Raw genomic sequence first — 26,355 nt, forward strand, 5'->3', positions numbered from 1 at the left:
TGTACTACAAGCTGCCGTCCTCTTCCTAGCCTGCGCTCGCCAGCCAAACGATGCTCGGTTTGTTTGGACCATGATAGCTGTGGTCACTCGGCTCAGCCTAAGCCTTGGCCTACATCGTGATGGTAGCCGTTTTGGGCTAAGCCCGTTTGAAACAGAAATGCGGAGACGACTCTGGTGGTATATTTCTTTATTGGATTCTCAATCATCCGATAACCAAGCCACTGCCCCTAATATTCGGGAAGGAGACTATGATACGCGACTGCCGTTAAATATCAACGATGACGACCTATCGGTTGAGTCTCCTCAAGAACGGAAAGGCTTCACGGAAATGACTTTGTTCTTGCTCCGTTGTGAGATTCTTATATCCTCTCGCAAATTGATGCAAATCACTAGCCCCGGGCTTGATGGTCAAATGGCCTTGTTGAAAAGCCGCGAACTTGCAATCGAAGAGACTAGGCGAGTTCTTCGCGAACGATATCTACAATTTTGTGACTTCGACATCCCTATCCAGTGGGTGACTGCGACAATTGCACGAGTCGCACTTGCACGGTTGTGGCTGGTGTCTAATTTCTCGCTACTTACCGCTGAAGGGTTTGATGTAAACTTATGGCCTGACCGACGCGAACTCCTTTGCACAGCTATTGAAGTACTTGAGTCCGTCTACTTGCTTGAGACTCATGGAAGTACCGCGAAATGGTCCTGGTTATTTGAGGGGTATTTTCAGTGGCATTCGTTTGCCTATGTTTTGTCGGAACTCTGCGTGCGCCCGACCTCGCCGTTGTCTGACCTAGGGCTCCGAAAGGAATATGATAATTTGTGAATAATCATGAATATCTGCGAATATGAATTAAATGAATTGAATAATATGAATATGAATAACCCCTCTATTCATATTCGCATTAATCATGAATAAATGAATAATTCATATTTATCCCAAATACGCAGATCCCATACATTACCATTCATTTCATTACATCCCAATACATCAATAGGGTTCATCATTTTGTTCTTACGCAGCGTAATAATACGAGGCTTTGAAGTTTGAATTACCCGAAATTTATGCTTGATACCGTTCTCTCAGTAGCATCAACCATCGCATAGTCTCTGCGTTTAGGCAGTGTCTTCGGAGACCCAACATATCTCTGGCATTACTGAATTCGCGTTCAATACCGACCTCTGCTGAGGGGATCGATAGGTAATCGCGAGCGGCTTTTGCCATTAGAGGGAAATTAAATTCGTTGGCCCTCCACCATTTCAGGACCCATTCTTCGTCCGCATCGCCGATCATATGGTGGGACCAGCTGACCGGTGGTGAGTCCAAATATTTATCGATATCAGATGAAAATTTTCCTTGGGCAGGCTGAACTTTGCGCAGAGTTTTCCACATGGTTTCCGACATCCCCGGCGGACGTGAGTTCTCAGATTCATGCAAGGTAAAGGCCTCCGGGGGATATTCTTTCTTTAGAAACTCGCGCACTTGAGAAATGATGAGCCCTGCATCCTGGTCACTCATCTGCGATACAATCAAGGACGACTTGATACGCGGATCCAACACGGAAGCAACGTAGTAAAGAAGGTTGTCGTCCATTTTCCTGGCAAACTTGTTCATCTTCCGAATCCCTCTTTCCACTGCATTTCGAATTTCAGTGTTCACATCTTCAAAATCTCCCGCGGCATTCCGAACGTCGTTCAACAAGTCGTCCAAGCTCCAATAAATTGGTAGACTTTCCACAATTGTCGGGCGAGTCTTTGATACGGAGTTTGTGTGGTCCCAAAACGGCTTGAGAATCTTGGCTACTTGCTGAAGCGTCGACCATTCGTCATCGGTGAGCTGAAGGGCCTGGACTTCTGGATGTATCCGGACAAATTGCCCCAGCTCAGTCTGTAGCCGGAGGGCGTCTTGGATCATGACATAGGTTGAGTTCCATCGGGTGTCAACATCATAGCTGACTTGCTTGCCTGGTGACACTTCTTTCCAATCTTGGCGGCGTTGTGGGCTGCGGGCGATCCATAGTGTCAAAAGCCGGATTTTCATGATTGCTCCTTTCGTGCTGTGAAGGGAGCTAAATGCTGAGCTAGTATTGACGGCCAAGTCGTCCAGCATCGCCTTCGCCTCTCGTGCCGAGCCGGCCCTCAAAGAAGCTAACACGTCCTTGCAAATCAGATTGAGGACGTGGGCAAGGCAAGGGATAAAGCTCTGTCGTCCACGGAACCGCATTAGCGGCCTGATGCGAAAGCGGTCATCATCGTTGTCGTACTTTTTGCAGAGCTCGTCATGCAGACTATCGCAGAGAGTCCCATTGTTGCCCGCATTGTCTCCTGTGATAGTCAGGAGTTTAGGCGCAATGTCCAGTTCCTCGAGCATCTTTAGCACAATTTCCGCAAGATTTTCTCCAGAATGTGGTCCATTGATATCCGTGAACTCGAGAAGTTCTTCTCGCTTTTCAAACTCGGGGGAGATCCAATGACCCATGATACCCATTATCGCGATCTGATTCTCCGAAGTCCAAACGTCAAGAGATAATGCGAGTGTTCGACTGCTTATAGCAAGCTTTTCTTTCACGCAAGCCCTATCTGAGTGGAATTCGTCCTTGATTCGATTGAAGAGAGTGTCAGCGGTCCTGATAGGCAACTTAACCCCCGTTGCTTCAATAAGTGCCCTGAACGCCGGATGCTCCACTACCGTGAAAGGCTGCCTTGTTTGAATGACCCATTGGACTAGCGTCTTTTCAACATCAGCCTTCTTCCCCGGCGACTCCAAGAATGGGTCGAGGTTCCCTTCGGCCGTGGGCAACAATATAGGGTGATTCCCGGATTTGATACGATGCTTGGTCTGGAGATGCACCAACAAATTCGAAGTGGAACCATAGCGCGCCGAATCCCTGGAGGACCAGCTACAGTGCTTGCAAACCAGCAATCGGTCATTCTTCAAGGGGCCGCCCTGTCGACACCAAGTGTTGTCCAGCTCTGTGGTCCAAAAGTGCTCAGTGGTCCAACTAGAATAGGACTTGGTTTTTCGTCTCTTATACGGATGCAAGCTACTCGTATTGCTCGTGCTCTCTGAAAACGCGGGATCAAGCGGGGAGGGGGAAGAACTAGGCAGACAGTAGGACCGCTTAGATTGGGGTGTTTGCTCAGGGCCCCTAGACGGAGAGTGTTCCGGAGAGTAGGGGCGTCCTATTTCACAAATGGATTCCTCGGATTGCTCAGAAGGTGATGAAACCAGGCCATTGTGTAGAGCATTATAGTCCCGGCGTGGAAGACCCCGCGTCCTCCGCACGAATGGAGCAGGTGTAGATGCCATGCTAGTGTTTTCTGGGTCAGTATATCAAAGTGGTCTCAACAATAATGCATAACATACCTTGAGCTACTTGAATAATCAGGCAGAGCTGAAAGGGGGACTGGAGGGTGGGATGATTGTTGGCAATCTCGGTCATTTTCGCGCTTTATATGCCCTTTATGAACTGGAAAATCGATAGGTCACTTCTGTATTTCTGCAGCGCGCTATTCGTAACATTGAGCGTAAACAGAATGTAAACAAAATGCAGCCAGGGTCATTGGAGACTCTATATTGTGAGGCAAACGTGTTTCTACGTGCCATTCATCGTACATAGTGCATGGACGAAATTTGAAATGGATCACAATGAAACTACGGGAATTAATGGGTATAGTCAAACAGACCAAACAAGATGATATGAAGCTGGGTCATAGATATATATAATTTCAACCGCTCTTTTCTACTGGCCCTAAAGTCTCCATGATCAGACGCTTGTGGATGAGTATGGTACCTCAAAACAATCCACTGCAGCTTAGTAGATAGGCGGATCTTGAATTCTAGCATATATTTGGAAATGACATTCTACGGTTCAACGCCGTCGATGAAGTGATGGAATTTTGAAATTAACCCCTAACGTATTTCGGTAATACGAGAACCGCTGTACCGGACAAAGTATTAATGCGGATAAAATTCACAATATGAATAATATGAATGCGAATATGAATAATGCGTTTATTCGCGTGAATAAAAATTCATATATTCATATTCCTACAGTGCGAATATGAATATGCTGTATATTCGCATTCATTTATTCCTTTCGGAGCCCTAGTCTGACCGCGCGTGGACGGTTGTAAACCGAGTTTATGAACGGTGGAAGGAAGCAATGTGCCGGAGAGAAGGGTTGATAATGCGACCACTGGAATGTCTCATGGCCCGAGCCAGTGCGGTGAGAGCTCGTCAGCTATCTCAATCAATACCGGATTTTCCCACTGAATCCAATACGACCCAGATGTTCATACCGGATCCACTTATGGCGAATTCTCCTCACCGCCTAGATGACTTCGTTCAAGATTTATCTGCTGTCGATCACGCATCGCTCTGCATCTTTAGGGACGCCTTGAAGAACGTTGGACTAGCACCAACCCAATTGGGCTTTAACTGAGTATTCCGGATGCGTCATATGCCGTTGTTATTGTTTCTGGTAGTAAGCCAGCGATGCTAGCGAAAATGAAACTAATGGTGGTAACCTCCATGCCATACTTGATTCCCAGCTGGGGCTTAAAAGTGGCGGTGCAGATCCCAGTTGCCATTGGGTCACGGTTTCGTCTTAGTGAAGTCAAGGGAGAAATCAAAATGTACGAGTCACCTTGTCGGCCACGGCAGCCTCTAGGTGTAGTGTCTGTAGCTGGGAAGTATTGCCTTTGCCGGTCGGCCGTAGTGGCGGTAGGGATATTTTTCTGGCCATGGAGGGTAAATGAGACTCAAATACGTCGGAAAAGATCATTCACGTTTGCGTCCATGGAGAGGAGGCCATAGAGAGGAAGTGGGTGATGACACGGAATTAAATGGCCAGCTCACAAACCCATTTTCTTTATTTGCTAGATAAAAGTCGCGTTGGAAATTGAAAGACGAACGCCCCCGCGACCATTTTTGAGACTCATGCCCGCTAGAAAGACTCACTTTGTTCTTCGATATACCTGATCGCAAGAAGATACATATAATAATATGGCAATAGTTTTGCCATGACAGTTCTGGTCGTGGTCAGAGACCGGCGCAGCATCGCCTGGGCTGTCCTCACCCAGATTAGCTTCGTAGCTATGCGCAACGTGCGTTGTGAGCTAATGATCTACTCACCTGTCTGCTCGCAGCCATTGGAACTCTGTGCTGATGCTTCAGTGGATGCCGAGTTCGACATGGCACTGAAAGTGTGCGGCGTAATGGACGCAACAACAAATTTGAATGTTGCTTAGAGTTCTAAAAATGTTTAAGAAGATTGGGAAACACTTGTCGGTCGGAGTGGGATATCAGGAGGCACTTAGAGGTTATTTATGCATTACCGGTCGTCCTGCTCTTCTGACGCCAGTAGCTCCCATCTCCTGAACGTGCACTAGGTCGTTGGGGGCCCTTTTTCCAATTCGTGGATAGGACTGCCGGAACCAGGCTCATGCATTGAGCAGACAAAGAACGGCCGTCGCGAGAACTTAGCCTGGTGAGCCCGGTGGAACCATTCCGTGCTTCAAACAAAGAAAAGTGTGCGTCATGACTCGCGTCAGGGGAATGGTCACGTGTGATGTATGCATGTTCTCGCACAACTGAACAAAGAAACCGAAAGAATCTATAAGCCGTGGCGGTCGTCTGTGGGTGGCATGGGTGCGTTTCCAAGTCTAATAGTCCAAGACCCGCTTTCCTCCACATTCATAGGTGAGTCCGGGACCACGAAAAGCACGGACACAGGCTAGTTTCGGGACTGAAATCCAGGGGCTCAGTAAGACAGCTAGGAAGTGGAGGTACATGCACTGTAGAACAAACATTGCTGTACAGTACGGATACGTTAAGAACGTTAGACCTGAAAGTCTCGCAGCAACCAAATTCCTACGTAGGCTATACCTATGGGCAGGTGGGGCCCCAGATCAATTTATTTGTCAGTATGCCATTTCCGCATAATTTTGATACCTGCGCTTTTACGTCGTATTGTTCAATTCTTGCGCATTAGACTGGACAACGCTGGTCCGAGTAGGGTCGGTGCCGGTTTTGATCTGCGAGCTACCCAAACTAAGAATGTAATACATTTTTCAAAGAACCCATACATGAGCACATTAAGTAACCGAAGGGTCCTTTCTCTCATGCGGATCATACATCCGAAGACCTATATGCACCACTGTTCAACTACATTTCCAACAACAGAGTGGTTTTCTGTGGAGGAAAATTAAACACACTCTCAATTTCCATCATCAAGCGACTCTCATTCCGTAGGAGTCTCACCAGGGGGTTCCACGGGAGATTGAAGTTTGTTGGCAGCTTTTTTCTTTGTTTTCTTTTTGCCACTCTTCGAGGGAATAGGAGCTGCTAGCTGCTTCTCTGGTTCTTTGGTATGCTCCAGAGCATACCCGTATTTGGCAGGTTGCTCTGGTAGATCCGGGCTGGGCGATCTGGACTGTTCGTCGACTGATTCAGAGTCAATCGCATCAGCTTCCTCATGTAGCTCAATCGAGCTACAAGAGCTAGAGGACAATCTGGCCCGATTTTGTTGTAAGCTAGCCTGCAATTCATTGTTCAACTCTACGGACTTGGTCAGTACAAGTATGAATGTAAGCTGAGTTCGCTTACCAAGGCCTCTGATACCAACGAAACGCTTGCAAGTATCTGAACCTTTCGTGAGGATCCACAACTTCTTGTTCAGTTGTTCCCGGAGGCTTTGGCTCTCCTCGGATTCACCTGCTATTTGACCGACCAAGTCTTTGGGCATCTCGAATGCAGTTATAGGTGTAAAAAGCGTAGGCAGTGCACTGAGAAGCTTGACTTCGATTACTTCAGTGGCAATGTCATCAACAAAACGTTTGAGTGCAACCTATTTTCGGCATCACACAAATTAATCAGAGGATTGAAAAATTAGGCGGCTGGCAGGACATACCTTGTAGTAGGAGAGCATGCAGTCAAGTGCCTCCTCGGACGCAAACCGTGTCATGTCTGGTATAGTAGTCTGAAGAAGAGAATTGAAAAGCCCTTGAAGATCGATGGCGTGCAGCACAGGTTCAGAGGCTGAAAGAGTATCAACACCAAAATATGATTGAAGAGCTTTACGGAAGGCTTCTTTTTGGCGATCAGTGCGAGTCTTTTGGAGTGTTTCAGTGAAGTAGTGGTTGTAGGTGATAGGATGGCCTCGTTGATGCGGCATAAGGAGCTCTTCGCTTCCCTTCTCCAATGCATGTCGTAAATTTCCCAGAGCTGGCAGAATCACCTTTTTGAACAGGGCTTTTGAAGTAGCCTCATCTGCCACATAGGAAACTGCATGTTGAAGGAACTCTCTTGCAGCCATCCAAGCCGCAGTAATATGGCTGTGTGTTATGTCTTCCCACGGGCCGCATTGTTCTTGAAATAGATCCTTAACGATCAAAGGATTAAAAGTACCAGGTAACTCTCGACCCCTTGTCTTTTTGAGAAGCGTTTCAATATGCTGAACATATTCCTTTCTTGTGAGACATACTTGAGTTTTGGAGACCGATCTTTGATCTTCACTTTCAAGCACATGGCGGAAATGGCCACGGCGGGAGATCTTTTCCATGAATTGCTGATTCAGATTTTGAATGACTGCTCGGAAGCGCTTCTGGTACCCATTTCTTGTCTTCGCATCTCCGAAAAAAGGCTCGTTGTAAGTGCCGTCCACGGCTGCTTTGACCAGAGACTGGAATGCTTGACTGATATGCAAAAGATACGACCGTTGTTCATCTAGTGTTGCGCGAGGGTCGCCAAGCTTCTGGAGCTGCGACCGACAGGAATTGATCTTTGAATTTATCTCGTTGATCAGGCTTGGAAGTTCACTTGCAATTTGACCAAGAAGCAGACTGCTCAGACGATTTCGCAATGAGTCCACGCCCACAAGTGATCGAGGCAGGTCTTCCCAAATGCCTTGGGAAAAAAAGTTCCATTCCTGGATGTTCCGGTCGGATAAGCTCCACTGGCCTTTCTCCGAATCCATATTCATCAACACATGCCATCCTAGACGGAACTCCACGTCTTGGTTCTTAGCGAGCGATACAAACGAAGCCTCACTCTCAGATCCTGGGACCAGCGTATCGGGCTTGGAGATGACGCCCAATGTCCGGTCGCCGGATGGATCAGCGTCCCGCGCTAAACGAAGGACGATCTGGTTTGCAAAATCATTCTTGGCGGAGACAACAGCAAGGATGACACTTCGTGATTCTCTCATGTATGACTGAACCACATCTTGGACTAGTTGTACATCGGCCGCCGACTGTTGTCGTGTTTCTGAGTGAATCAGACCCGGAAGATCGACAATTGTGAGATGTGGCCGGTCAGGGCCCGAAACCTCAACCCGCAGAAGGTCATTCGAAAATGCTTTTCCGTGAGTTGATATTCCCATTGCTGCCTTTGCATTCTCTATCAAGTTCGCAAGGCCATCGAATCCATCGAGGTGTTCGCAAAAGCTGCCAAGGGAATGCTGCTCTGCGTCGCTGCGCGATTGATGAGGAACAATGGAAACCCGAACTCCCACTTGTGAGTTCTTCCGAAGAACCAATTCAGTTGGGAATCTAGTACACAGGCTGCTTTTCACTGGAAAAGAAACGCCGGAAATTGCCTCGAGAACGGAGCTCTTTCCGGAAGATTGGTCTCCACATACAATTATTTGCGGAAGAGAGACGTAGTGGCTGATGCCTTGCGATCGTAGCGTATCGATAGAATCCAAGAGGTCCAGCTGCTCTTGAGTACACAAGCCATCAAGAGCATCTGTTGTGAAGTTTGTCAGAGTCATGTTTCATTTGGATTTGGAGATGAGTTGGAATGATATACAACGTAGACCACAGCGCGCAAACCCCACATATTTATACTCTTAAGAATCTCCAGCGCTACAACTGCCTCTTTCATCCCAGATTCCTTGTCCTGCGGATATCTTCGTACTGCGGTTCCAGTGATGCGCCACTACATTTCAATGCGCATACCTCTACTCTAAGTTCCAATAATCCCTCACCAATCGACCATCTTGGTCGAATTTCCCATTCTTTGGCGTACTTCATTCTTCCTCGTCCTCAAGTTAGCGTAGGCTGCCCATTTGGGGCTAGCGTCACTCTGAGCAACATGGAGAGATGCGTTAACCGTTTTATCCGAATCGAGTATGAGGCTGGAACCTCGTTGCGTAATTTCAATGAACAAATTTGGCTATTAGACCTATATTTACCAAGGGATAGGAATAATGGGGGTGTATAAGTGCGATGACATGCAGCTTTGGGCGAAATGGCCATGTCAGTTCGGCAAGCACCGCGAGAAGGCGATTTTCTAGGCAAAGGGGCAGGTACCAGGACTTCAGACAACGACAATTCCTACGTATGTAATGGTGGATGCAAAAACTACAAACAAATCTGGCTTCTTTTTCGCTTAGTCTCCCTCAATTCATCACTCTCCCTCAATTCATCACTCTCCCTCAATTCATCACTCTCCCTCAATTCATCACTCTCCCTCAATTCATCACTCTCCCTCAATTCATCAGTTACGTGCCCCAGTCATGTTTTTTTTTGGTACTTTCAATATCAATGAACCTGCGTAAGCGATCGAATTTACCTATCTCTCTGAACGTCTATCCGACGAAGTCTCTTCAATTCATCAGATCTGTTGGGGAGACCAAGACAATACAGCATTATTTTACTCACAACCATATGATTGAACAACCTATCTTGTCCACAAGCTTATAGCCATCACAGAATGAATTGAAATTTCCACATTACTATTACACAAGTTTTGACCAACTCCATAGTGATCCAAGCGGGCCAACCAAACATACGGAGAAACGGTTCATGACTGAAACATACGTGTTTCGAACATACCTTCACCGGGTGTAAATTTCCGCAATTGTGGCTCATCGTAATTTACTGTGGCCGTGCGGTCAAGCATCTGCCCTCAGTACAATACGGTACATACCGTGTAACGGAATTCCCACTCAAAACTACATAGAAATATATTACCGATCAAGGGGCTATCAGCCAAACATTCAGTCTATCCAGTCTATTCAATCCAACGTCTAAGACATGCTTTGAGACCAGTATACGATGACTAATCCGTGAGTAGGTTTAGAGTATCAAATTCAGCAAATTCGCAATGCCGTGGTGAGCTGGGGGGCCCTAGTGTGAGGCCATCATACCGACAATGCTAGCGTTGTTTATCTTTGACAAAAGGGACAGTGAAGGGGAAAAGGTTGGAAGTATTTTCGTGCTGCGATTCATAAGCATGCGATTATACAACTTGATTGCTGAGAATCTCACACCCATAACTTCCGAAATGTCGCTGGAGTTTGTCTTGCCATGGATATGACCAGCTGTCTGGTTGATATACATGTAAGGCGGAAGGAAACTCGGAGAGAGGGTAAGGGTGTCTCATGTTCGCCAAAGGATGGGTATCGGGGATTCGCCCCCCCATGAAGGGCTTCATCGCGTTGCAGGCATTGGTAATCACCGGTCATTGCATTGATAGCATCAATAGGAAGCTGGTCCTCTTCCTCGGTATAGACTGGTTGTCCATTGCGCAAGCGACTGATCTCAGACAAGAGCTCACCAATGACATTTCGATGGTATTGCGTCCCAATCTCGTATGCTTCGGATTCACGGGCGATGCGTTTGAGTGCCAATCGTCGGTCCTGTAGCACGTGTTGCTTCCGATTCATGTCGATCGCTGCTGAAAATAATTCATCCAATCTGGTGAAATAATAAGATATTGACCCCCCGATCGAGTATCAAGGCTTCATTTTTCACTTACAACACCGAGTTTTCCTCTGCCATGAGTAATGTATATTCCAACATCTGCAGGCTTTCGCTGAATAGCCGCAATTCCGTTTCTTCGAAGATATCAGAGCTACCAGAATCCGATTCGTGCAAATAGAGCGAGGACGAGTGATCTTTCCACTCCTTGAATGTACCCCAAAACCTTTCACATGTATCCTGGGTGTTCGAAATTGCCGCCCGAAGATGAATGTGGACTTTGCAACTGAGTTTGATATCGCAAGAATATATACCCTCTACCTCTGATGTAATACTCTCCAATCGCTTTTTGACGGAAAGTAGTTGACGACCAATTTTATTCAGGAGTTCGCCAGTGCGCTCACTAGCTTGAATATTCTCTAATAGAGCATGCACGCCACCCATGTGCAGCTTTAGCAACTTGGGCTGTGGTTGCACCAGTACTTGTCAGGTCGGGCATCATGCGTTTGGGTAACTGTAGGTAGCGAACTTGTTAAATGAATGTCACAATTAGTCAACATAGGCAGACTCACCATAGCAAAGAGGAGTAATTGCTGTTTCTGTCTTCAGATATAGTATTTTTGATCGAAGACTTCAGAAGATTGTAAATGATAGAGATGGGTATTCTTTGTATTATATTTATACAGCAGCATCTTTGATATCCTTTGGCACGTCTATCAGCAACCTAAGGGGTTGTGGATATGGGTTGAGTTCCTAGGACGTCTAACTGGATCTCTTGCGTAACAGGGTCTGGCTGGGCGCATGGCAGGCTCCTAGGAACAAAGTTCTTTCCAAAGGGCTATGAATATCTCACGACATACATGAGGAGTGGAGGATGTGCGCCATGAGTGACCCACATAGGATTTTCTAGAACACGGAGGCTCCTTTCGTTTACTTCCTCGCGCGACGTCTTCTAGAGTCAAGGTTCTCCCGACTTAGGCGTAAGGCTCACATGATTGAGATTCCTGTATACATAAAGGGTGGTAAAGGTTCCGGGTTCCTGGGAATATGGTGATATGGCGAATAAGAAAATGGCTCAAACGATAGCTGCAATTATCAAGTTGGCTTCCGGACATTTTCGTAAGCTATTGCAGAGCCTGCGGCCAGCTACCAGGAGCACTATATCTGGAGCCTCATAAAGAAAATCCGATTGCTTATAGAAGTCTGGGTGCATGCGCTTATTGGCAGAGAAGCGGTTCTCTTTCTCCACATTTTGACGATCATCTCTGCTAGCCTCTGTGCCAGGACATGTTGGGGATCTCCAAGTAGACTGAACCAATACTCCTGGCTCCGGTACTGCTTCAAGTCCTGGTTAGGAAATGGCGGGACCGAGAAGGCAAAGTATTCCCAGGAGCATCGATCGTAGAACGATAATGCTGATTGGGTGGCCAAATAGCAAGCTCCATTATGGCGCAATTAATTGCAGACATTTTACCAGGATTGAGTATCATATTGAAATTCCAGCCTTTTTTTGATGGGACGATGGGTGCCATCTAAAAGTGAAGGAGTACACGTGATGGAGCTAGCGTGCTGCATTTTATTGACGTAGCTTACTCAGGCTGCTCACCCCAAGTTCTGCTCAGACTCAGTGAGCGAATCAGGGCGCTCAGATGATGCTCAGTGAGCGGATCGGAGCGCTTAGGTGACGATCAGAGCATGCTCAGTGAGCAGGTCAGAGCGCTTATGTAATGCTCAGTGAGCGGATCAGGACGCTCAGGGGCGTGCTCAGATCTACTCAGTGAGCAAAAAGCGGCAAGATCTGAGCACTAATACGGAAAGAGAACGCCAAGAAGTGGCAGAGGAAATCAAGTACATAGGTACTTTACATGCTTGGCGCACGGGACGACACATGGGATTGTCTTCAATGTTGAAGCATCTACATATTAACAAGGATCCGGCCCCGCTCAACTGAATGTGCAAGTGTTTTCTTATCATGAAAAGAAATAAATCGAAGAACAGCTCTCTCTACCTTGTGTTGAGCAGACTCTGACCATACGTTAAGCGATGTTTTTATAAAAGAGTGCTGAGATTCCCTACGAGGCAAGGGGGGGGGGAGAGGTTGTCGGCATGTCGGAAAATTCTAATCAACTTACCTCAAGAGCTAAAATCTAAACATAGTCTAAAAGACCCATTAGTGCCGAGATTAGGTATCGAGGATAATCCAACTTTCCAATCTGATAAAATTGCCCCATCATTTTGGAAAAACAAGTGCCACGCTCACGGTCTTGAGAAGTGACAAGATCAGAGATACAGACAAATCTTGTTAATTAATGGAGGCTTCATGAATATGTACTGCGGCGGCTATCGAAATAAGCCCTGAACCCAGCTCCCAGGGTGAACAATATCTACTCAAGTATATTCATGTGTTCTTTGAAGAAGGAAAAGTAGATGGCGAATCTTTCATCATATATGTGCAACAATCAGCACAGATCCTCCTCTTTCGAGGGTGGAAACTCATTTGGGGGCCTTGAGCGGAGTCTGAGCCGCGCGAGATAAAAAGAGCGCTGGCTACTATGTCGCAAACAGCTTTCGTCTGGATCCGAACCTGAAGCTGACGACGGAACCAACTGCCATCTTGTTCAGGCTTAACTATACTATTGTGTGCCTTTAAAAAATCAGAAATGATGAATCGTGAGTACTCTTGCCTTGAGGATTCAAGCTAACTACCTTTCTCGTAATGCTGAAAGGTAACATGCTATGCGAGAGCCGCCGCGATTATATCTTATGTCTAGATACGTCTACTCGCGACACTAAACATTCCCATCTTGGTACTATTACCTTGAGGCTCTACCGGCCTTTGACACGTGTAAGACCGTTGCCTTCTCGAGCTTCTTCATAACAGGAAGTGTTTTGTAAGGAAATCTAGGATGATTCTGCTGGGAAAACCCTATGTATTATAGGCCAATTCAGAGATATCTTACACGTCATTACTCGCAAATATGAATTATACAGAAAAAAAAGGAGCAAATCGCTTTTTTTTTGGGCTAAAAAACTCTTCTTTGTTTATCCGGGAGCAACCCCAACTATAACCTCACCCGTACCTTTGAATGTTTTTTTAGGCTTCTGAAATAATAACGATCGGTTACTATTCACTTGGAAGATGACAAAATGAACAAACACAAGCAGAGACATAAATTGAAAAAAATTGTCTCAATTCGAAGTACCGTCATTTTTATGCGCCACGTCTCTTTGCTCAACAATTAAATTTCTCATGCCATTGTTTGTTACGGTCGCCTTCGTAATCATGCAGTATCTCTATAAGAAGGAATCGAGGCAGCCTGCCCTCGTAGTCCTCCTCGGGGAAGAATTTATGCTTTCTGATTGTACAGACTCTTAAATCCTCTTCTGTGTAAAACCGCTCCGGTGGCTCCCCGGTCCGGATGGATTCTAGCAGATCAACTAGATTGACATAAGTGCGGACTGTCTATCTGAATGAGCGCTACATAGAGTCACTTGGCAAATGTGGACATATCATCCCTGTCGTGCATTATGAAGATTGTCTGGGATAGGTCGTACCCCTAGAGAGCGACAGATACATTGCCATGATTCCAAGCTGTCGGGATCTGATCCGAATGTTGGATTGAATGCTTGCACAATGGCAATGCGAAATAATCCCCAGGCTTTTTCACGTGCGACTGAAAATTGACCATTTGGCTGTCTTTCCCACACAAAGACATACATACATACATACGAAAGAACTAAGTATACACAGGTTACCCTCTCTGATAAGCGAACCCGAGATATTGAGTAAAACATTCATCAATCTCATCCGTCTTGTCGTTTTGCAGATTGCACATCATAGATCGTTTGGCTATGAAAATGCTATTTGGAAAATGTAGAACCGAAATTGTCCATCGCTGATAGTAGAGGCTGCCTTTGCCTTTATAGATGGTCTAGATGCATAGTTTTCTTTCTGAATGCCTGTCTATTCTGATTAGCAGAAGTGTCTCCCTGTTTTCCTTGTATGACATCAACCCCTTAACGTGGATCCCTGTTACTCCGGCCACCCGGTTACGTTCATTGCCAGGACTTTGAACGAAGTAAACGTTCAATGTTCGGCTCTTCGCCAGCCTGGAGACGCCAGAGATTTTCCCACTCGCATCAGCCAAAGAGAAAAGGTGATATTTCTCATGGCAAAGGCCCTGCGTGAGCTTTCACGTTGTTGACATGATGATACACACGTGGACAAAACCGTCTTCTTAATGTCATGTACAGTCATTTCTATATCCATTTCAGTCTCAGCTGACACGTGTATGACGTGTCAAAATATCGCACGCACTAGATAACACAAAGTACCTCTGTCAATATGAGAAAAGAGCTCATTAAATAGCCAAGCTTCTACCTCGTTCTCCATTCTTCAGTCTATGGAGGATGACTCGAAATATTTTTTTGCTCTCGTATTGTTTTTCTCAGATTCAATATGGTGAACTGTGTTCCCTGCAACAAACAATTTCGCTCTCAACAAGCCTTGGAGAAGCACCTTCAGGTTGGGCATCGTTGTGAGCTTTGCAATACATCCTTCCAATCCATTTACTCAAAGCGTCAGCACACCAGAAGCGCAAAGAACCATTCCGTGGAGAACCATCGCCCTGTAGTCAAAGCTGCACCACCACAGATGCCAGTAAAAGACTGCAAGGAAGGAAACGATCAACCACCTGAATTGGGGATTGGAGCGAATGGCGATAATCTGAATGTCACATATGCTGGAGTACCTCGAGCTGCAGTAACACCTGTCTTCAAAATAGCATGCCGCCTCCGTTTCATGAAGCCTGACGTCAATATGCTACTGAGACGCATCGATACCCAGTTAGACACTATGGTCATCTCAGCGCTTATTGAAGCTGCCCTTCGGCTGTTGCCGCCTGATAACTCTCCCAATGGTAGAGCCGAGGCGGAAGAAAGAATGCGGCAAAAGAGAGAGCGGGCGCTCATCCAAGAAACGTCTTTTATTGACCGAATGAGAGATTTCGGCTATCAATTTCGGACCGAGAGAGAGCAAAAGGAATTACGACTTAGCCCGACACCTGACATCCGATTTCATGAGCCGGTGTCAGTGAATGGACATTCCTGCTCCTGGATAGAATACAAGAACTACTTTGGGTTTGAAGCGAATCCATTTATCACCTCGAAAAACAAGAAGCAATTTAGGAAATATGTGTCTGGGTTAGGACCGGGTGCTGTTGTATACAAATTATTATATGCAATTGAACACATAGCAATGATTGGGATCGAGACATTCCGGGAGGCTGAATTTCTCAACAACCTGGAGCAAGAGTCAAGGCTACGAAAGTGAGTGAACGAGTCATCGGAGAAGGTTTTGAATGTTTTGTTGGATGCATTTCGCATGGTGACATCAAGCCCGAGGGGCATCTGTGATAGACAAGATTATAATAACACCAGCAGCAAATTAGATATTCCCGCTCGTATTGTACATCAACCACTTTAATAACACGTCTTATTGAACGTTCATGCCCACAAAAACAGACTCTAGTTTGAGGGAGCGTAACTTCAATACTGGGAGCAGGTTTGGAAGTATTCCGAGTCACGATATCCTGTGACTCTATGACTAAGGTATAAATACCCATGGTGCAGTCGAATCTATGAGAAGCGTAACCTGTTTGCTTCTGACTGGCGTACACCTGCAAAGGAACCTGTGCAATGACCGCCAACTGAAACGTGCCGTCTACAGCTATCACCCCTGATCTCTATTGCGGGCGCTACCGTGAGTCTACTCTACATTATCATCATATTCCTACTAAGTCTGAATAGCTTTGCTTGATGATGCAAGGGTACCAGGAAAGGACACATTTCTATCATTTATTTTGTAAATTGAACTCGCCGCCAGGTTGTATTGACGTCTCATTTGCGTCAAAGCACTGAATGCGGTTTCGGGTAACGAACGACCGAGTTCGGCGGCTAAAAGAGGATCAAAGCTCATAAGACGTATAGACTTATGTTGATAAAGTGGTCTCTGATTCGACTAACAGCGGTCCGTTCAACCGCCAGGTCAAAATGGCCTCTGACCAGAAGCATGGTCAGGAGGACCGCATCATGAAGACCGTCGTATACATACTTCGGGATTAAAACGATGGTTGGCTTGGTTCCTGATCTGCACCAGCCTCATATCACAACACAGAACATTTTGTTTCCCAACCACCACTTATCAATAATTTATTGTTAGAGAAGATCAAAGGCGCTCTGAAACATGCTACTTACTCTTTGCTTCTACTGTGGGAAGCATTCTTGAGCATGTTTTGGTGACATAGATGCTACCCCATGTTGCTCCGAACTAGATCTCGCTAACCGCGGGTTTTGCATTGCACAAACCCGCCTGTTGAACATCGCGGTTACAGAGGTAATCATGGGGTCTGGAATCACGTGCGTATATAAATACCTGTCTACCAACCTACTTGTATCTTAATAATCAACTCCCCTCATGGAACGAACCAATGCGGATGGCAGGAGAAAGGATATAAATCACCCGCTAAAACTTGCTTTAGTCCGCGTACACCAATAGTCGGTCTTTTACCATCAAAATTGTGAAATTCAAATTGCTGTCAAAATTTTCAGAATAGAATCTTAGCTGATTTGCGGTCGCCTATTTTCCGACCGCCCAAACAACTGTCGGATGGGATAGACGGATCGCCAATACTGCTTTCGCAACTCTTTTATCAAGAAGAAATGTGACCACCGTACATAGATCTTATCTTCGAAGTATGGCAAGTCTATAGGACCCTTGACTGCCGGGGAGTTGGCAAGTTGGGAAGTTAACCTTGGATGAGCAAGTGTCCCCTCGTTGTTGGGCATGAGACGGAGGAAATCATCACTCTGATAGCCCCTGACTGCCATAAGCTCCAAAAAAGCTTGGAACATGTCCAGAAATCTCAGATCGTATTCACTTCGCTCAAACAGTTGGATGAGCCGTTCAAGACCGCTGGCATTGCTTTGAGATTCGAGACCGACTAATGGATCTGCGCCTCTACTGCAGAGTATCCTGGCCAGCTCAAAGTTCCCAACTTCCAACGCAATGGATAATGCCGTGCGTCCTTCTGAATCTTTTGTGTCGATCCCAGCGCCATTGTCAAGCAAATACTCTATTGTGGCCGTAATGCCCTCGCGAATCTCCTTCGTGATAAATCTATCTGGGCCAGGATATACAGAAGCGACTTGGATTATCAAGGCTTCTGCAGGGCGGTCCCTGTTTGGCGCGTCCATCTCATATAGAGAATTTACCTCGAACCCTTTTTCTAGAAAAAGATCGAGGACGTCGAAGTTTGTTCCCAATGCCGCACTTACCATTGCTGAACGGTGCATGGCATCAGACGGGTCTAATGTCAGATTGTCCGCAGCTAACAATTCTTTGAAATTTCCTACTGGCGCATAATAGGCTGCAATTCGCAGTACACTCATTTCTTGGAACTCAAAATCGAGGCCAATGAATGTATCAAGAGGCCGGAATCCGCTGATTTTCAGGAGCCTCAATACAAACGAAAAGTCGTCAGACGCAAAGGCACAAGTGAATAGATCCTTGAGAATTTTTATATCTTTTATCGTGTCCAGATAGCCACGTTCCGAGAGAATTTTCGTATGCTCAGGATAATCTACAGCCTCAGAGAGCAGTTTTTTCAACCAGCCCTTGCTAGCTTCTGCTTGATTCTCTGGAGGTCCGTAATCGAGCAAAATATCAAAAGCTGAAATATTCTCGTAGCGGGTTGTATAGGAGATCAGTTTGGACCATGAAGTTTGCCAAAACGTATCTCCTAGCTTTGTAATTTCGGCAACCAAGTATCGCACAAAATTTGTATGCCTGTGGATCACGGCAACGCCGAAATCTGTAACGAGATGCTGCTGATTATGATAAGGACCTCGCCGACTCCAAATTTCTTCGTAGAGGGACTGATCACCACAAGCTGCAGCCACGGACAAAAGAGATCCTCTTGCCTGCCAGTTATATAAAGGGCTAGCCATCAATGCACGAATGGCATCTCCACCCACAATTCTCGAGATCGTATAGTTTGGCAAGATAGCGTATTCCTCGAGATCATGAATGTCATAAGGCTGCACAGGGGAAAAGCACATGCCTTTCTCCATCAGATACTGCACTACAGTATCATGATTACGAGCAGCAGCAATGTAAAGAGGAGACTCCATAATGTTGTCGAACTCGGGACGTTTGAGATCAGCACCAGCTTCCACGAGAAGCTTCGCCATCTGCAGATCTCCTTGATAAGCCGATTCTGCGAGAACTGAGTGAAAGAATCCATGAACAATAACTTTTGTATTGACATTCACCCCAGCCTCCTCGATCAAGTAGCGAGCGGATGCCAATTGTCCCCATCGAACAGCATACGCTAGAGCAGAAACATTTTGCCACCATTTTACGACAAGAGAAGATGCAATGGCTTTCAAAACACCTAGACTGCCTTTTGCTGCAGTAAGGTGTAACGTCCATTCGAGGTCATCTTCATATTCCCGGTAGCTCGGGTTGCCTGGGAGAAAACGGTATTCACTCTTACCATTTCCCAGCAAGACCTCCAAGTATACCACCAAAAGCTTAGCCACGTTTGAAAGATCTTTCTCGACTGTCAATCGAAGAGGCGTTGGATGCCCAGTCGTGCGGAAATATTGATCGAAACTGACTCCGTTGACTAGAAGCCTGTATAGTGCATCCGTATTATCATTCTGCACAACGCGGTTTAGACCACGAGGCGAGCATTCTGCAAAATCGACGTAAAGTCGGTGGTTGGCAACACCATAGAGCCGTTGGCATGTTTGAGAGAGTGAATTTACCTCACTTGCGTAGTCAAGTGCTATGGTGATCAATTCCAAGATCTCTGTTGGAAGAGAAAGAAAGGGCATGTTGATTAATTGCGATTTGTTTTAACGGTTGATGGAGTTGACATATGACTGATACTCGATGACGGGTAGTTGGAGGCACCAGACCAACGAAGACCGCCCGTCGAGAGCTTAAGCTTGGTGATGAGTGGATAGTTTGGGAAGGGAAGGGAGGAGATTTGTGCACAGCCATTGTTACTGAGGCCCTAGTCACCTGACCATCGTTGTCGTGAGTAACGTGATCCACGGCCGCGCGAGCGACCCCATCAAAAACCACTTCAGTAATAATCCATCTTTTTTAACCACAGCAACAATGCACCCCCCCCCCCCCCCCCTTCCTCAACGCTCTGATAAAAGAAAAAATTGACAGAGCAGGAGGGTTGCCTTTTTATGGCTATTAAAGCTATAAAATGTGGTAAATGTACCTCTGCTGCAGCTGCTGCACGATCTTTTGAGATACCTGTCTCAACTTTGAAGGCCCGGATCAATGGCCGCGAATCTGCTACTGAAAAGAGGCCATCTGCTCCTGTTTTCACACAAACAGAAGAACAATCGATAGAGAATTGGCTACTTCATCTGGATTCAAGAGGCTCAGCTCTTACTTTGCCTATGTTGCGAGATATGGCCAATCTTCTACTCAGTGCACGAGAAAAATCTTCTACCACTGGTATTATTGGCCTTCTCAATTTGTCAAACGACACCCAAATCTCTCTATTCGCCTCTCACGCAAATACGACTATCGGAGAGCTCTTTCAGAAGACCCTCGAATTATCAAACCATGGTTTGATTTGCTTCAAAGGACGATTGAAAAGTGGGGTAATGCTTCAGACGATAACTTCAACTTCGATGAGTCTGGTTTTGCTATGGGTGTTGGCGGAACACAAAAGATTATCACTTCAGCGGAATACCATGGAAAAAGAGCTCTTTTGCAAGCCGGAAATCGTGAGTGGGTGACCTCGATTGAGTGTATAAGAGCTTCTGGGAGTATTCACCCTCCGCTCTTTGTTTTCAATGGAAAACAGTTCCCAGAGCATCTACGGCCTTATCTCCTCTTGAATCAAAAAGGGGCTCGTCTTACCATGAGCTTGAATCGTTGGACTACTAATACAATTGGTTTATGGTGGTTGAAACATCATTTTATCCCAAATATTAAGACAAGGGTGTGAAAATATTGCTTACTGGTCCTTGATGGTCATGGGAGTCATTTAACCCCTGAATTTGACCAAATGTGTGAAGAAAACCAAATCATCGCAATCTGTATGCCTCCGCACGCTTCTCATCTCCTACAGCCTTTGGATGTGGGGTGTTTCGCGGTTTTAAAGAGACTTTATGGAGGAGAAGTTTCAAATTTGATGCGGAACGGAGTTAGTGCTATCGACAAGGAAGATTTCCTTGAACTAATCGCAGATTCGAATATGGGTGCTTTTCAGGCTTCTACTATATAGAATAGCTTTGCGGCTACTAGATTAGCACCATTTGATGCTAAGAAAGTCTTGGAAAAGCTAGATGTGCACCTGGATTCTCTCCCTCCTCTGGAGATCCTCTCCCAGCGACCACTCTCTTCCGGCAGCGATAGTGATCCAAATACTCTCTGGAACCTCTCAAAATTCACGAAATCGCAATCTCGGATCTAAAAAGGTCTAGAATCTTCTTCTTCTTTTCTTTCTTCGCCAACAAGAAAGGAGATTGAGAAGACCTAAAGGATGACTATAAAAGTCGTCCACCACCACAATTTTTCTCCAGCATCGCTGTACCCAATTAGAAGCTACCAACAAGAAACAGACCAAAAAGCGAGCGACCAAGCATAAGTTTACTACTCAGAAACGCATCTTTTGGGGTCTAGAAGGTGGTGAAGATGATGTGGTAGTTGGGGATGAATCTACAAGCAAAGATATATCTTTGCCAAAGGTGCCTGCAAAGCCAGCTACTGAGCATGTTTTACCTTCTATGCCCTTGGTTCGGCGGCAGGTGACATGTTCTGGCTGTGGGATAAAAGGCCATACATATTCTCAATGCCCTACACGTGTTCAATAGCTAGATTTACGTTATTGTTGTGGGTTTAACAGTGATTAGAAATTGAAGGTTTCCTTGATTTTGGTGGGGTTGCTCGCGCGACCGTGGATCACGTTACAACACAACACACAGTCAACTTCCCTTAACAACAAGAACACTGAAGCATCACTTATAAAACAACACCGCCCATAGGTTTCCTGACTAAGACCCAACCCTACCCCTGGGTTGGTTTCCCATGGGCGGGTTGGGGTTTTGGGCGGATTTTGGCGCGGCCGATATAGTCTACATGAGGGATTTCGGGAAATGGAACCACTTTTCATGGAATCAATGGGTGCAAAACCCAATTAAGCATGTAGATTAGAGCTAGAGCTAGAAGTAAACGCACTTTTTATTTGGATCGATTTATATCTACCCGAAGATATCGACCGTCAAAGTTGACAACTTCACGGTACGACGGTCGGCAGAATGGCTGCTCATTGATCCCACCGCCCGCCAAATATGGTATTTAAAGACACCGCTTTTCCCCGATTCTGCCGCATCAATTCGTGGCCCTTGCCAGAAAATACTCTAGAGCACAATTGCTCTCCACATTAGAAAAAGACAACTCAACATCTTGTCGTATCTCTGCTATACGTTATGCTTGGGACTCAGGAAGATGTTGCATTTTCCATCTCCATAGCGATCGACACCTGTCAAATCCAACGAGTAAGACTTGCTCAAATATCCAAATATTCAATGTGACCCCGCTCCAGTAAAGGTTAATACATTAATTAACATGATCTTCCTGACTGCCACCTGTTACCAACATTATCAACACCACGTTTTCACCGCGTTTTTACCACTTTTTTACCACTTTTTTACCACTTTTTTACCAGCTTCTACTGCACTTTATCTCATCAGGTGACTACTACACGCGGGGTAAATACTATGACCTTCAGTGTTATAGAATCAAGTCTGTCCATTTTTCATGCTTCAGTACATCCCAATTTTGGAGCCATCTATCCCAACCGTCCTCCAATATCGAGCTGAAGAATCAGACGACGACAACCAAAGACTATCAGATAACTATTCGGCTCCTTCGGGCTCTCTTGTTAGATCCACATAGTCTTGTTGGCTTTCAGCCAGAACTCATCAAGAGATTCGAAGAGTTTGACTGGTAGAGCACTCCAAATCGTTCTGTGAGCCAAGCTGATGGTAACAATTCACTTAGAATACTCAAAATCCCAAATGGAGCCTCAAGAGAATAAGAAACCGAATTCGAATGTGCTCAAGCACTTTTCAACCACATCTTTGTTAGTTGGAGACCTATTTGGGCTCTGTAGAGAGAAAGTAAGTCATACCTACCGCTTGTATCGAACTAATCGCTAAATGGAAAGTTATCATGTGAAAAATGTGACTCGATAACATGGTTTGTTCCCGGCAGGTGCAACAGAATCGATTGTTCTTCCAACATCGTGGCAGTTGTGGTGGATCGTATCAATCGCAGAAGTGCAATTAGCGTTTATGGCCAAGAAGGAACATATGTAGGTGGCGTTGGATCAGAAAGTGCGGGAGATGTTATAGTGATCCCCTGGTTTACAAATCGATGTTTCATTGTATCGGGGAATTTGAGAGTCGGTCTTGTATTTAGGAAGGATTTCTAGTTGACGCGATATCACTTTCCCGGAAGCCTAGGGGATTTAATCTGTGTCGGATAAGCTTTGCCAGGAACAAGCTTCCCGCCTGGGCAGAGACTGAAGAGGCCATATTTCAAACCGTGTTATCTAATTTGCTAGTGGGGGGCCCTGAGAGACTTCTTTTCTGGATGATTTGGCTTTTCATCATGAAGATTTCTGCCAGTTGGTATTTAGTTCAGATTGTTGCTCATTTGTCATGCTATATGCCCAAAATTACTCAAGCATGTCGACATTGACAATCACGGGCATTAAGGTGAATGCTGAAGTATGATTATCTAGAGCGAGCTACATCGCGCAAATCAAGCAGTAACAATTACCATAATTACATGGCCCATCTAAGACAACAATAGTACTAGAAAATTCCCCCTGGGGTTTAGCGCGGCCTCAAAGGAGACCTCATACCTCACAGACATTCGAATATCATAACAGCTGAACATGCGCTTCGGCATCAGAAATCCTGTAAAGGGGCGATCTGATCATCGAGGCGCTCGAGTATCTGCTTTGTGTCTCTGTGTGACGAAGCAGCGGCTACGGAATCCCGGAATGTCTTCGCAAGTTCTGCATAATCTGCCCTCCGCTGCGCTTTAGTGTCTTTTCCAAGAGTCTGAAGTCTGCCTTCATGGGAAGATGAATGAGAGTCTAGAACTTGTGGTTCGTGTAGCTCCCACGATTCCATGCCGCGCGAACAAACCCAGCAACACAAGCCGGCACAAACATTTCGCAGTATGGATGGTGCAAGATCTACCAAGGGCTTTTCCGAATTTTGATCCCCAGGACAGTACTCCTCAATTGTATTGGCCATGTTGACCGCTTCCAGGACAACCTGCAGACACTTGAGATTGAAAATTTCCGCCTGGATTGAATTTCCATTCTTCAAGCCATACTGGGCAACACAGTCGTCGATTTGCAGATAACAATGGATCTCAAGTGCCCATAGTATTGCTCGTTGAAGGCGAACCTGTCTGCCCACTGGAATAGGAGTAGATTCTCTGGTAGTGCGATGCTCTGCAGGAAATTCATTCTCTCTGTCTATCGGTCTTTGCAACTCCAACGGCAGGGTGTTGTGGCGCCAATGGGAAAGCTGCTCGTGGAGCACGGGAATATCTTCACAAGCGATACCGGCGGCTTCGGCGGTGATGTTACACAGCTTCCCGGCAATCCGACGCGCAATAATGGACAAGCTGAGAATGGCATCGAGATAGCTTCCGGCCTCGTGATTTAGAAGATCCTCGGTCAAAGTAAACGCATCATCTGAAATAAGAGACATGCTCTTGTCATCGAGGCATTCAAAAGCATCTAGGCCAAACACGTTCCAATAAAGAAGTGTAAAACGCTCGTCAGCACTTGCAAACGATGCCGAAGGATCCAAGTCCCCGGGGCCGCGTTTTCGAGACTGCAAAGTCAACAACACGAGGGCATCGTGTGTCATGAACAGATTCCAGGGGTCATCTGCGTGTGTGTGTGCGTAGTCATAATTGAAGTCGACCATAAGGGCCATCCCCTCTAGAACATCAAGGCAGACCGGACTGGTGCGAGCTTTGGGGGTCATAGCCTTCATGAACTCTGCTTGAAACATTGTGGCGAGGCGCCGCTGCTTCTTCTCTTTGTTTTTCACCCCTGTGCATGGTATCCCGCGACAGGCAATGGCTAGGAGAAGGACTGGACCACACCGATCTGCATGAAAATCCTGCCAAAAGGCATCCTCTGGAATGAAGGGACGATAGATTGCCGGAAAATCAAAGTAGGCATGCAGCGACTCTATGAAATCGAGTATGCTGAGGTCACATATCTCCAGGAGACGTCGATAAAAGGCTACTGTAGAACTGGCTGGTCCAGCCAAGTAAACCTCGACGAAGTGGCTTTTCGCTGAACGAAATGCAGATGATCTGATATTGAAATGAGGGGCCTTTGGGATCACCACAGTGGTTGTCGGTCTTTCAGGGGCTGGTGAGTCATCGCTTTGGGAATCTGAACGTTGCGCAGCCAACGGCGCAGTGCCCGAAGATTGGGCTCGAGGAGCACCGATGAAGACATGATGGAGGAACGATGACCCCTGCGAGTTGAGTTCGGAGAGGTCGGTCGAGCAGCGAGCACTGAGCTCATCCAGTGAAAAGGTAGCAGCCGTGCCTTCTGACGACAAGGATGGAGGATAATTGCGGCGCTCCGTGAGAGCGCCAGGGTCTTCTTGGGGCTCTGTTGTGGGAGTTTCGCCGCGGAACGGTAGCTGGGGCAGCATGCTTGGCGGATTCCTTTCGTCAGGGGTGAGCCTCTCATCTTGCAAACTGCTCGGAGTGCTGCGCTCTAAGCGCTGACGCTTGGAGGTGCGAGCAGAATTCGGGCTTCCGATACAGCATTCGCGTTCTTTTCCAGCACATCGTGAGCATTGTTCTTATCCATGCTCCAACCGAGATGAAAGATCGCATTTCCGTTTCTTTTGACGGCAATTATTGCAGGACGCCCGCTGGCCTCCACGAGGCCTAGGTCGCATGATTATGAATCAGTCGTCTCGCACAATTCGCTTCCGAAGGGTAGGGAGATGGCAGACTGAGAATGCAAACGGAGATAGCGTAGAGGAGACGAGGGGCGTGGAAAGATTTTATAAGGCAAAATCGCGGAACAACTTAGTGCGATTACCTCCGCGTGGTCCTATCCACCTATCTCGGCGTATTCCTCCGTCTTCCGCATCCTCCGCACCAAACCCAAAATGTCTTCCGCATCTTCGGCGCGGTCCTCTCCGCATCCCTAGGCATATTCCTCCACCTTCCGCCGAACTTCCAACAATCTTCCGCATTTCCTTCCGCATACACTGCACTGTTGAGCGTCTTTTGTACCCTATTCCCGGATGCAGTCTGAGGCAGACTACAGGTGTCGCAATTACCTTACGACTGCATGGAATGTTGCCGACTTCATGGTCGAAACAGGAATTTTGAACCAATTCTTGGGGACAGATACTGCTGCGTTGGGGGTGGAAGCAGTAGAAGAGAAATCATGACCCCTGAGGACAGTGTGACGGAAGAAGACAAGTGATGCCCGCGAGGAGACTGGCGCCAGGTCCACTTTTCTCCCTTGACCAGAACGAACACGAGAGCGG

General features: G+C 46.4%; 7 protein-coding genes across 7 annotated transcripts; 2 read left to right on the top strand and 5 right to left on the bottom strand.

Annotated features, from left to right (window-relative positions):
• Nucleotides 1-1,057: 1,057 nt before the first annotated feature.
• N7511_008417 (uncharacterized protein) lies at nt 1,058-3,304 on the bottom strand (the record flags this gene model as incomplete). The annotated part of the gene is made up of 1 exon (XM_057130794.1): nt 1,058-3,304. One exon carries the CDS (start codon nt 3,302-3,304, stop codon nt 1,058-1,060), a length of 2,247 nt encoding a protein of 748 aa, XP_056981525.1.
• A 1,715-nt stretch (nt 3,305-5,019) lies between these two features.
• Nucleotides 5,020-5,247, top strand: N7511_008418 (uncharacterized protein; the record flags this gene model as incomplete). The annotated part of the gene is made up of 1 exon (XM_057130795.1): nt 5,020-5,247. One exon carries the CDS (start codon nt 5,020-5,022, stop codon nt 5,245-5,247), a length of 228 nt encoding a protein of 75 aa, XP_056981526.1.
• Nucleotides 5,248-6,239: 992 nt separating this feature from the next.
• On the bottom strand, nt 6,240-8,768 carry N7511_008419 (dynamin family protein; the record flags this gene model as incomplete). Its single annotated transcript, XM_057130796.1, has 3 exons — nt 6,240-6,845; nt 6,909-7,451; nt 7,482-8,768. The coding sequence occupies 3 exons, from the start codon at nt 8,766-8,768 to the stop codon at nt 6,240-6,242; spliced, it is 2,436 nt and encodes an 811-aa protein (XP_056981527.1).
• A 1,497-nt stretch (nt 8,769-10,265) lies between these two features.
• Nucleotides 10,266-11,145, bottom strand: N7511_008420 (uncharacterized protein; the record flags this gene model as incomplete). The annotated part of the gene is made up of 2 exons (XM_057130797.1): nt 10,266-10,698; nt 10,760-11,145. The coding sequence occupies 2 exons, from the start codon at nt 11,143-11,145 to the stop codon at nt 10,266-10,268; spliced, it is 819 nt and encodes a 272-aa protein (XP_056981528.1).
• A 4,015-nt stretch (nt 11,146-15,160) lies between these two features.
• On the top strand, nt 15,161-16,033 carry N7511_008421 (uncharacterized protein; the record flags this gene model as incomplete). The annotated part of the gene is made up of 1 exon (XM_057130798.1): nt 15,161-16,033. The coding sequence occupies one exon, from the start codon at nt 15,161-15,163 to the stop codon at nt 16,031-16,033; it is 873 nt and encodes a 290-aa protein (XP_056981529.1).
• A 1,286-nt stretch (nt 16,034-17,319) lies between these two features.
• On the bottom strand, nt 17,320-19,599 carry N7511_008422 (ankyrin; the record flags this gene model as incomplete). Its single annotated transcript, XM_057130799.1, has 1 exon — nt 17,320-19,599. One exon carries the CDS (start codon nt 19,597-19,599, stop codon nt 17,320-17,322), a length of 2,280 nt encoding a protein of 759 aa, XP_056981530.1.
• A 4,113-nt stretch (nt 19,600-23,712) lies between these two features.
• N7511_008423 (fungal specific transcription factor domain-containing protein) lies at nt 23,713-25,500 on the bottom strand (the record flags this gene model as incomplete). The annotated part of the gene is made up of 1 exon (XM_057130800.1): nt 23,713-25,500. The coding sequence occupies one exon, from the start codon at nt 25,498-25,500 to the stop codon at nt 23,713-23,715; it is 1,788 nt and encodes a 595-aa protein (XP_056981531.1).
• Nucleotides 25,501-26,355: the final 855 nt, after the last annotated feature.

This window comes from Penicillium nucicola, assembly GCF_028828085.1.
Source record: "Penicillium nucicola strain IBT 29836 chromosome Unknown utg000009l, whole genome shotgun sequence".
Taxonomy (NCBI): Eukaryota; Fungi; Ascomycota; class Eurotiomycetes; order Eurotiales; family Aspergillaceae; genus Penicillium; species Penicillium nucicola.